At 33.7% G+C, this 12,337-nt stretch overlaps 1 protein-coding gene across 5 annotated transcripts in view; it reads left to right on the top strand.

Moving 5' to 3' along the window:
* SPOCK3 (SPARC (osteonectin), cwcv and kazal like domains proteoglycan 3) overlaps positions 1-11,845 on the top strand; it is a 200,017-nt gene extending 188,172 nt beyond the window's left edge. For all 5 annotated transcript variants that reach the window (XM_066996139.1, XM_066996141.1, XM_066996137.1 and 2 more), the window contains 4 exons: positions 881-1,102; positions 7,727-7,789; positions 9,003-9,140; positions 10,132-11,845. In XM_066996139.1, coding sequence (XP_066852240.1) covers positions 881-1,102; positions 7,727-7,789; positions 9,003-9,140; positions 10,132-10,304 — 596 coding nt within the window. In that variant the 3' untranslated portion in view covers positions 10,305-11,845. The remainder of the gene's footprint in view (positions 1-880; positions 1,103-7,726; positions 7,790-9,002; positions 9,141-10,131) is intronic.
* The last annotated feature ends 492 nt before the right edge of the window (positions 11,846-12,337 follow it).

Here is a 12,337-nt window from a genome sequence, read left to right as displayed (position 1 = left end):
TTAGTAGAGTAGTATTCAGTAAGGACTAAATCTTGTTCTGTATTAGGATATATATTCAACTGCTTGTCCACATGCACCATAAGCCCATGGTAGGATCCGTGGCACATGAACAGGAAAAAATGTGTTTTTACACGCAGTTTTTATCTGCATGTGTGAGAGACCTGGCAGTTTCTGAATTTCCCTTCCATGTCCATATGCAAGTCTGCTTGTACTTTACAGTTGGTGCAGGACATGAGATCTGAGATCTGCCTACAGGGATAATTAATTCAGCCTGTTCCTCATGGTCCATTTACCAAGGAACAATTTAAGGAAGATGCAAGCTGTTTGAGTAGATCTGATACTGGCAGGAGGCAGCTCTTATTGGTCACCTTGTCTATGGTCTCCTGAGATGTGCAGTACATCAGGTAAAGATAAAAGGAAGAAAAAGGTGGAGTCCAGTGAGTTACTTGGGATTCATTCTTTTCTTAGTTCTGTACACATTGCAAGCCACTTAAGTGTCGCTCCACTCTCCTGATTTATAATATCACTAAATTTCCTCAACATAATTATTTTCCAGAAAATCATAGTGGATCATTTATTACTGTACATAATATGCGTGCTATAGGCATAATGTTTGACAAGAAGACTCATATTTCTAAATGCTTTGAGACTGATAGTAAAATTAATTTTAAGCAGGTTAATTTAATGATTTTTTTAAATAAAGCTGACATATAATTTATACACAGTATTTCAGTAGCGTGCACTGCTTATGTACTCTAACTATGTACCACTGAAGCAATTTCCATGATACAGCATTCTTGTATGGCGGCTGAGCTCAGCACATGCTTTGTCTTTCCTGTTATCTGATTTATTTATTTATTTTTATTTTTTTGCCTCCTAGGATTTGATACCAGCATTTTGCCAATTTGCAAGGACTCCCTTGGCTGGATGTTTAACAGGCTTGATACGAACTATGACTTGTTGTTGGACCAGTCAGAACTTGGAAGTATTTACCTTGACAAGAATGAACCATGCACAAGGGCATTCTTCAATTCTTGTGACACGTACAAGGACAGTTTGATATCTAACAATGAGTGGTGCTACTGCTTCCAAAGACAGCAAGGTAAAAGATGGGAACAACCTGCATATGTATGTGACTGATCTTTTAATAGTGCTCTATCTTTTTCTTAACATAGTAAGATGATTACAGTGAACTACAAGCTTTTAAATGCTGTATCATGAATCTTTGTAAAGGTTTCTGATCTACCTTAAATACCTAACAAGAAGACAAACAAACAAAGAAACAAACAAAACAAACAAAAAACACAAGTTAAATGAAAAGCTAGCCAGAAAATCAGAGATTCTAAATAAAGTGCAAAACAGTGGCTAAAGCTTTTACAGCAATATTGTTTTTCATGCCAACTTTCAGTAAGTATTGCAGAGGAAAGAGATCAAAATAAAGAACAACATTACTTTTATGTTATTTCTTTCCCTATCTACTTCGCTTATATTGTAAAATAAGCCCTTTTATTGCTAAACTAGGGCATCTTAATGTTCTATTTTGTAAACCTATTAAAATAACTGAATTAACATTATGGATAAAAAAAAATCGGTCATTTGGACCTAAAACTACTTGAGTTTTTCTGCCTAGATGAATCTCCAGCAAATGTCCTGATGTGATTCAGTTAAACAAATTAACACAACATATAAGCATCATTTTTCTGAGGATCATATACCAATTTTAGATCTAGGTGAGTCATAGCATAAATTATATATTCAAACCAGTAGTAATGAATTAATGAATTTCCTCATCAAATATTGGCTGAAAATAGACAGAACTGCCAATTCATTTTTCTTACTAACATGAGAGAGATTTTCAAAGGAATAAATAGCAACTCAGGACCAAAGTTCTGCTGATAATCAGTAGAGGAGATAAGACTGATTTGGTGGAAAGTTTCAAAGTCATTTCAGCGTATTTGAAAATTTTAATCTAATTTTTTGAATCTCACTTGTGACATTAAAACTTTCACAATAAATCCCCATTATCACTCTATATTCATTGTTTGTCTCTGATTTCTGTGGAAATAAAGATTTTTATCATGCTACACCATCTGTAAATCTGAACAAAAATAAATATGTACTTCCCTAGGTATATACTAACTGCCATCTTTTATGTGGTAATTTTGCCTTTTAAAAGTTAACATTTAATCTTTTAACACACCTTCATTGTTTTATAGTAGCACAATATTTTGGCTTCCATTTTTATAAGCAGTGTACTGCTACCAGAATTAGTCAATAAAACACTACCCAAGCAAAATTGTTTTTAAAGTAAATAACATAATGTGTTTTGTTTGGTTGTCTTTTTAAAACAAACAAACAAAAACAACCCACAATCATTTCAGCCGAATATATAAACACCCTTATTCTTTGGGGGACAGCATAATTCTTTTCAATTGTCAAAGAAAGTACAGCACATAAAATGTTGTTTAATACTGTCCAGGGTTCTAACACTAGTTGGCTGTTCTACCTGATCCTTGCAATGTGTGTAGAGTATAACCTGGATATTAAGAAAACACTTCCATAAATTAGCTTCAACTAATTTTACATTCTTTTATTTTCTAAAATGCCTTCTCACGTGTACTGCTACAATCTGATGATGGTATAAAGCCTGATCTAAACACTACTGTATTATATTAATGGTACTCCAGTGGCTAAAAAAAATGGAACCATGCTACCAGTGACACCGACTCTCCACATTGCAGAATCCAAAATTGTCAAACTTTTCCTTGCTTCTTTTCTCTTGTTTCCTCCGTCTTTCCCATCATATAAAACAGATATAAAACAGATTAGATAGCTTTTGAAACCACGGTGTGTCTGGGTGTGTAGTGAAGAAGTATCATCAATGTTGTAAATAAAGTGAAATCTTATTCATTGCGAAGTCCTGGCTATCCTTGCACAACATGAGCTCCATCCCTCTGAATTAACACTGTCAACAAAATCTTTTTTTTTTTTTTTTCTGAAGGTGTAAAGAGAGAAAATGCTTATAGTTTTCTTTTGTTATTTCTTGTTTTCATGCACAACTGTCAGACTTCTTGCACAACTGTCAAACTTCCTAGTATGCGTGACCCACTGAATTCTCTAATCATAATTGTAGCATTCTGCTAAATCTTTTAATATCTTCATATTTGGCTTTTACTTTATCGAATAATCTAAATAAGGTCTTTAACAAGACCTTTGCTGTAAATCGCAAAGAAGTGGCTAGGTATAGAAATTCAGTGGCTTCTTTCTGATGTACACTAAAATAAGTTGATATTACAGAAAGCTTCATGTCATATAGACAGCTATCTTTATTCATCGAACTTTGTAGGGGTTTTCTCGGCAGATACACAGTTTTACTAGAAATGCTGTTGATTAACCAGGTTCAAAGTGAATACAAAGTTTTAATCAACTGTGCATCATAGGGGGATAGAAATTCTATTATGCTATTTTTAAAATACATTTTTTATTTGCTGAAGTCGTCATCTTCATCTGAAAAGACCTCTTACTCTTTGATTTTAGCTTACCAGATCAAGACTGTCAGTATCAGACAATTATTTGATCTCTTCTTCATTCTTTCTTTTTGCTTTAGGTTTCTTGTGATGAGTTAGAGTACACTAGATCCCTTACTGCACATTACTCCCAACTTCTCGTCAATACAAGCAATTTCTTAGAATACTAAAATCACATCTGTCTTGCTCAAAAAATCTCCCTGTAACAACAGTCCCACCTTGACTGATGCTTAAATTCTTACTTAGGTCTCAGTGGTGCTCATTGCATTTTTCCTTGGCCTTATTCTTCTCTAAGTGTAGTTTAGCATTTCTGAGGTATATCCAAGACACTATAATACATTTCTGCAGTACTTCAGAATTTGCACTTTGCCAGTGCTCTGCTGTCTTCCTGTACGTTTTGTTCCGTGTTGCCTTCTAGTTCCACCTACAGATTGTGCAAGTGCTTCAGAACTTATTTTCTTAGGTCTTTGATGCTAGCCTAACACTTCAGTGCTTGTCTAAATGCTGAGGCACTTGCTCTGTTGGCCTTTTTATAGGTTGAATTTCTTTCTGTCAGTACTTCATCGTTATTACAGCCTTGTTTTTGTTGCCTCACTGCTTGAAAATAGAGTAGGAGAGTAACCAATTTTACCAGGAATATTAATGCTTGGAACATAAGCATCTCTTTACTGCAGGCTTCTGCATGTGTCTGTTAGTCTAGCATTTCCCTGGATGCCTTTTTCCCATAGGCTTTTCTGTCTATCAGGGATGAAAGACTACTTCATGACTTTGAAACTAGTCCATCTTGTAGAATAACAATAATTATTGTGATTCGTATTTGTTACATCACTCTCTTGAGACCACAGGGCATTAAATATGATTATAGATGGTTCTAAAGGTATAATGTGTCTTGCCACATAACTGAAGTTCCCAGGAAGATTTCTTGAAGTGCAGTATTGACTGCTTCAAATCCCTATAACTAGAACCTCCATTGTCCTAGAACAATTATAAATACTTGACCCTGAGCAGAGGCAAGACATAACATGGCAGCCTTATCTGCAGTAGAACATACGTCAAAAACTAGGGGATCTGCCAAATATTATCTACTTGATAGATGGAAAATCACTGTTTTGTAATTTAATAAGATGGAGCATCTGTGAAAGCTGGAGACCCACGTTGTTGAGTACCAGTTCCTTGAGGCATTTCTGTTATAAAATTCCAGACATTCTTTGTCAAATCTACCAGTTTTACTCCTGTTGCTCTCTTAATGTGCCTCTTTTTGGTAAACCAAAGCTTAATCATACAAGCCTTGCATCGCCTCTTGACACAACTGAATATTGATGTCTCAAGGGCCAGTATTAATAACATGGGATGCTCTGGTGTGCATCAGTACTTCAAGCACTGAAGAACTGTGGATGGCTGTTAAATGATTCATGAATCACTCATAACAATGCAGTGATAATGTCAGAAATATAATTCCTGCCAGATTTGTTTAAGTAGAATTAAGGATGGAGATTATTAGGTCTCTTATTCAGATTATCAGAAAGATTTTTCTGATGTCAGGATCGTTTCAGTCTCAAGGGAGACAATAACAATGATTTTTGTACAGAATAAGTCTCCTTAGCTCAAGACTCCTAAAGGTTATCTAGTGATGCTGCCTTTGTATTGAAGTAAGTTCAGAAATCCAAAAAAAAAAAAAAAAAAAAAAAAAGCTTTCCCAAAATCAGGAACTGACTGGAAAATACAAATTATCATTTGGGGAGAGATGAAAAATTATATGCTATGGATCGAAAGGAATTGGTTGAGCTTCCATCATGCCACTCTCTCATTAAGCATTGTTAAGAATTTTTTGCCACTTTTATCGTGAGAAGCAAAACTTAAATGTGAATCTCAGACCTAACCTCTGCGAAGAATTTTGGGTAAGTAACTTTCTCACATTGCATTGATACCATTTGATTAGTGGTGTTCCTGTTTCTAATTACAGCAACAAAGATTTATAGCTGAAAATAAAGGATTTTCGTTTAGGCATAGGCCATCATTTTTACATTTAAATGATAGTGCTTATAAATACAACTCTGTTTCTAATTCAAGATTATCTTTTTCATAGAACAAAATACATGTATTTTTCTTGTTAGACTAATTCTTCTCCTTCAGCATATTTCCCATCTTCTTTGATAGATCCTTCTAGCCTGTGGTACTCCTATGCATGAATGACTGTCATTATTTGATTTTAGAGTAATTGGAAATACCTTTTGTTTGAGAAATAATTGATCGTTAGAATGTTGTAAATACAGCTGTGTGGAAAACTAATACATTACTAAACACAATTAAAATCTTAACTCTTTAAATATCAGGAAAGACAGAAACCTTTGTTTTGAAAGGTGCTGAACATTTCTGTCATAATAGTGAGCACAGTCATCATCAAAGTACTTCTTACACCAAGAAATGTATACCTTTATATAACTTCAGCAGATACTCAAAGAGTGAAAACACCATACCCACCTAACAATGCCAGGTACTAGTTGTTTTGAAGGGGATGCACAGAAAATTTACTCATTATCTGGAAAGGCATTCCTTGAATTTTATTCTGGCACTAGGACTCCTGTGAACAATATTTTGCCTTAACTCTAAAAACAATAATTATAGATTTAATGTGAAAACCAAGTCCACTAGAGTTGAGGGCTCTATAAACTTTTATGTCTTTAAATGTATGAGATATGTATATAGCATTTAAAACATAAAGCCAAAAGAAATTAACAGCCTGTTCTCAGTGAGGTGTTATTACTGTGTTCCAGTTTCTATTTATCCAGTTAGGTAAGAGCTCATGAATAAAACCAAAGGCCTATTGGTATATCTAGGCTATGCCAACCAAGAGGCTCTGTGTTCACCAGAAGTATATTTTGATCCACAGTTACTCTACTTATTTGTCCCTAATGTTTGAGCATTTCCACAAGAAAAATATCCTCAGGTTTTATAATGTATTCTTGCCATTCCTGAACTTCTTTGTGCATCCTGTGCTTGTCCCAGCTACATCCTAAATTCTTTCTCATCTGACTAAATGGTGTTTTCCTTTAGAAAAATTCAGGAAAGGCAGATTTGAACTTTCACCTCTCAAGTGATTTTTTGCATTACCTTACATAGTGAATGATTTCTGGTCTAAGTGTGTACTTAGTCAATAAGCTACGCCAATCTTACAGATCTTTTAAGTAACTTAGTTTTTTCCTGTGTACACGGACAAAAGTAGTTTCAGAAGGCAACCTTGAGTTACTTGCATAGCAAAGATGTATTCTAAATAACTGGTCTGCTAAAATGAAAAAAAAAAAGAATGTAATATTCATAGCATGTGAGTTTTTAGTGAGTTGTTATCAGAATGTTGTCTGGGAACAGTGTAAGTTAAAGACACACGTGAATAGTATTACTTTTGATTTAGACTGTTACCACAAAAGCATCTCTCATTCTAATGTAGTACACTGTATTAGTGTTCAGAAATATATATTTCCTTCCCATTCATGGGACATAGTCAGACTTGCTTTTATGGAGAGTAGAAAAATAAATTATTCAGAATTTAACTAAGCTATAGCTCTGAACAATGGAAAACTGAATTTTAATAACTTCTGCATCTTACAGACATCTGAAGTCTGGTCAGTTTTTAACTTTGCTGAACATAGGGCTTTGGACCCCTGGGGTTCTGTCTTTAATTATTGCAATAAAACCACAGTCTTGCAAATTTCAGTGGAGAAATTCTTATTTTATTAGTATAATATGTGAAGTACAAAACTTGAACATGACTTCTAACAAAGACAAAAGGGAAGGAATGAAAGAGCCATCCCACTTCTAACCAATACTTGAGTCAAGCTTCAAAGTCACCCTTAGATCTCTGTAGACTGATAAAGTAGGGTATGATAGAGTTACTATTTCAGTCTAGCATTCTTCAGTCCTCCAGACTAGTAACCAGATGTTCAACTACAGATGGGTTAACTGGGAGTGGCCTTCTGCACAAATCCATGATGGTGATCTGTTTCATAATTTTGGAGTTGTAACAAGCTGGAGTAATTATTTTCTTTCAGAGTTTAGGATGTGACTACTAGTGCAGGATCTGTACCTTTCTTCAGATCAGTAGTTAGACAGACCTTAGAATGTAGCAAACCATGAAAACCTAATCATATGCTTTCCTTCCTAGATACAGTGTAATCTGTTCAACATTTTTCTTGTCATTTTAGACCCACCTTGCCAAACAGAACTCAGCAACATTCACAAGCAGCAAGGAGGAAAGAAGATCCTAGGTGAGCCATAGATCATTCTTTTGAAGGTTTTATTGCTTACATAAATAACCCTAGTGAAACAGCAACATAAAATCAATATTAATCCAACAAAGATAGACCGCAGTAAATTCTAGCAACAAAATTTATGAAGTTTTTGAAAGCTATTAAACTTGGTTTTATTACCTTACCTACCAAAAGATATTACGTCTCTTCCATTATCCTAATAGAACGTAGATTTTTACAGTTATAGAGGGGACAGTCTAAGGCACTCCTAAATTAGTATCTCTACTGATCTTTACTTGTAATATTCTTTAAGTAATTTAAATCTTTGTTGTGAATCAGTTTATGCTGCATTAATATTACTAAAACGTAGGGTAAATCTTCATTTTACCCTTTTCAACTGTATGAAAGCTGCAATAAAAGGCTTGGCCCGAAGTAATCAAAACTGTATTTCTGCTAAGGATGGTTTCAAACAATAACTGTGCACTTCAAAATGTTTTCAGATTCATGTTTTGTACATTGTCATTTGTCTAAATTTTATATTTCTTTTAAAAAGTCTCTGTTCCTTTCAAGTGAGGAACCATGACTTACTCAGCCTTAGGAAATTCACTGCCTCACTAAATAAGTTCATGATAGTGCCTCTAGTTCTGTTGGTGGGGGACCATTTTAGCTTAGAGTCTAATTTGCATAGGTATTATGTCTATAAAATGCAAATTTACCTTTTTTTTCACATTTATTGTTGAGAAAATTGCTGTGTTACACTTACACTACATTTATCTTCTATGGTGGAATAAATATTAGTGGGTAACTAAACGGGTTATTACATATATATCTAAATTAAAAAAAAAAAAAAAAGCTACTAAGCCTAGTAGCAGGTAGTTTGTTAGTCTGGGAAGCCTAATCCTTATTATTCAGACTTCTTTGCACTCCACTGATTATAGAACATCCCATTCAGAGTTGTGAGCTATGTCCCTTTCCCCAGCATGCAGCAAAGATCTCAGCTAAGACATTCAAGGAGTAAGGAAGGTGTATCAGAGGATCAATGAAAAATTTTAAGGAAGATTGTCCACTCTTTTTCTTGAAGGCAGTCCAAGGCTGGTATCTGTCATTTATAATCCAGTCAGTGGAGAATCTGGAATGTGGAAATAGCAAAAGGTAGTTATTTTCTGCTATGATTGTTACATTGGCCAAGGGGCAGTTATTAATATTCTTATTCAATATTTATATATCACAGGGCAATATATCCCCATATGTGATGAAGATGGGTATTACAAACCAAGTCAGTGCCATGGAAGTGTAGGACAATGTTGGTGTGTTGACAGATATGGCAATGAGGTAACAGGATCCAGAACAAATGGTGCAGCAGAATGTGGTAAGTTATGAACCTTGCATGGACTTTGGTTTAAAGGTATTACTTTGATTTCCAACCAGGCTACATTTCTTCAGTAAGAACAGGCGTGGGATGCAACTACATTAATTTTATGTAAATATAATTTGTGATTTTTATTACTTCATTATTTTTTGCAACTCATATTACTGTGTCAGCTATTAATAGACCTCATATATGGGCTTGGCACAGTGTATATAAACCTAGGGAAAATTAATTATCTAGAGTAGCATTATACAAGTCCAAGAATGCTTGATGAAATCCCTTTGGGTAATCAGTATGCTAGTTAATTCAATTTGACATTTTTTTCAGTTTGTTTGAAGGAATTGCCAAAAGTTCCTAGCAACCAAGTCTTCCCTTGCTTTTCCCTTCCAATACCCTATGACTTCCAGGAACTCCCATGTCGCCATTATTTTATGTCCCAGACATCAAAAATGGCAAGAAAATATTTTTTTTGCATTACTCCTCTTCCCTTCTTTTGCAACAGAAGAACATAGCCTGAAACACAGGGTAGATTTAACACAGTATTTGGCATACCTGTTCAGGCGTATTTTCCATCTAATCCAGGATACTTTCTGAATAAATGTACAGTTCTAGATAGTTAAAGATAATATGTAAAAACTGAACAGTGTATGGTATATATCATCACTAGTCCTTATTGTGAACTGTAAGTTGGTCTTAAATCTCTTTCAGTGTTTCCTGGCACTCATTATAGTTCCACAAATCCATAAAATTCATCTCTTTTTCTTAACATTGAAAAATTCATCCCTACTAAAGTGGGTTTCTTTTAAGACAAAAGATTATTGATGTTGTTTAAGTTTTCTTTCTGTCACAATGTTTAGTTTAAAATAAGTAAATTTCTTGAAATTAAATTTTCTTCTGTCTTATACATATTACGCTATAAATATGATATATATTGTGTTAGCAATAATGTAGTGTATTTTGTGTCTTTTGTATAACTATCATACCTTTTTAGCTATTGATTTAGAGACTTCAGGTGATTTTGCATCTGGTGATTTCCATGACTGGACAGATGATGAAGATGATGAAGATGAAATAATGAATGATGAAGATGAAATTGAAGATGATGATGAAGACGAAGGAGATGATGATGTAGATGATGATGATGATCATGATGGATATATTTGATGATATTAGGAGGGTCAATAATTGTAACTTTCTAAAATTCACAAGATGACATTTCATAAAATCCCTTTGCTCTTCAAGATCGAAAGGATTCTAACAAATGTGTATATTTTGTATGATTATTTCAAACATTGCAGCTGGAGTCATAGACTTTTTTTTGTTTAAATAAGAAATATTACATGCTTTTGAGTTGTTAAATGCCTTTGCGCTGAAGAAAACGCATTGAAAGTGTAGTCAGAAGAAGGAAATGTTATGTGCTACTGAACTTATAAATGTGCAAAACACTTTAAAAACAACCAGTCTTTTTAAAATTTATGTGAAGAGTTATTTGCCCGTACTTGGAATTGTGTGTCCTCTTCAGGACAAATAATGTAACTTAACTTTACTTTTGTCAGGCCCTGCAGGCTTTGCAAATTGCCTGTTTAATACATCAGAATGTATTATGGTAGAAAAACCTCGGTGCACAAGTAGCGTCTTACCAGCCTTTAATTAACCAAAGGTATGGAGAAAAATTAACAGAAGGGAAAAATGAAGCAAAGTCCTTGTTTGTGTTTGCATTTGTAGTTATGTTTTTTAATATGAAGTGGCTAGGTTATTGAAAGGGTTTTTCTAAAGCAGTAGCATGGACAAGCACCAACTCTGTAAATCTAACATTTTCTTATCCTTCCTTCTTTTTTTTCTTTCTTTCATGTCAAAGTCATGTAGGTGTTATTGTTATTTACTCAAACATCCCTTCACCCATTGTTGTTTCTCTGTATTTCTCTCTAATCAGATTACTATAAAGTATTTTACATGGGGAAAAATGCTTAAAATTGTATTACCTTTATACATGACTGTAACTCAGAGTATTGACACTTGCCCGAGCATAGTTTTAAGAAGCGTATAATTATACTTTTTATTTTCTTAATTCAGGAAATAGTTTTGCATCTTTATCTAAATTCATGTTGTTTTCTGTTACTAGTGCAGAAACTTAGAGAACGTATTGTAAAGGTGCCTTGCAAAATAGAGATAGAGAGGTTTTAGCATGCATACCAGTATAGGATGTTAGGCAATAGCTAAGCACACCCAGTTACCAAATTAATACCAGTATAGGTACTGCTGCTGGAATGAAGAAAATGGATTGTTTTAATTTTTTTCTATTGTTATGTAATTACCACGTGGACTAGATTATAATTATTGTGTAGAGTAGCACTTCAGATTTGACTGTAGAGAAAATTTCTTTAATCACTGTATTTATGTTAGCATGTTAATTAACTGTGTAGACATTTTGGGACTCCACCATCTTCATTCATATCATATCTATTGCTTTCTGTCCACAATAAAGTTGACATGACCTGTATAATGTAATACTACAGGTTGTATAATTTCCAAACTGGATCACTGGTTTCCCATCATTAATTAGAAGGAAAATCAGTTTATTTGAATTATTTTCTACACATTAAATACTAAATTTAATGTTTATCCTATGTAATATTGAAAAGTATAATGCATTTTCTTTTTTACCGTTTCTGTATAGTTTGCAAAATAAAGACTCTTGTAACCAACTTTCTGCCAGCATAGCCCATCATTTTGAATTTTTACAAGGTTTGAAATTTTGAAACAGGAAGAATTCATGCTTCAGTTACATTTCACGTACAAAAATATGTATTTGTTTGTATTAAAACCATTTATCAATATTTTATTTCCAGTAAATAATTTTGGATTAAGGCAAAACCCATAAGGAAAATTTATTTTTCTGTATTTTTCTGTACATTTGTTATGTACTTTTGTGACATTGTCTTCATTACATAGTGAAGGGAGACATACTTCCTTTCAAACTAATTCATAATTTGTGGGGCATAGTTGTATTATTTTCTTAAATAAAAGTAGTTAAAAGTTTACCATTCTGATACAATGGGATTTTATCAGAGAACAGTTTCTTATGGCTGAAATTAACTGATATATAAATTGATTTTAAATAAAGAACCTAAAGATAAAATGTTGTCATTATTGGCTGATGTAACATACTTTTTTTTTTCTTTCCTGATGTGACAAAT

The sequence above is a fragment of the Anser cygnoides genome, chromosome 4 (assembly GCF_040182565.1).
Source record: "Anser cygnoides isolate HZ-2024a breed goose chromosome 4, Taihu_goose_T2T_genome, whole genome shotgun sequence".
Classification (NCBI taxonomy): domain Eukaryota; kingdom Metazoa; phylum Chordata; class Aves; order Anseriformes; family Anatidae; genus Anser; species Anser cygnoides.
Note: the sequence above shows the minus strand (reverse complement) of the source record. Positions and strands in the feature narration are given on the sequence as shown.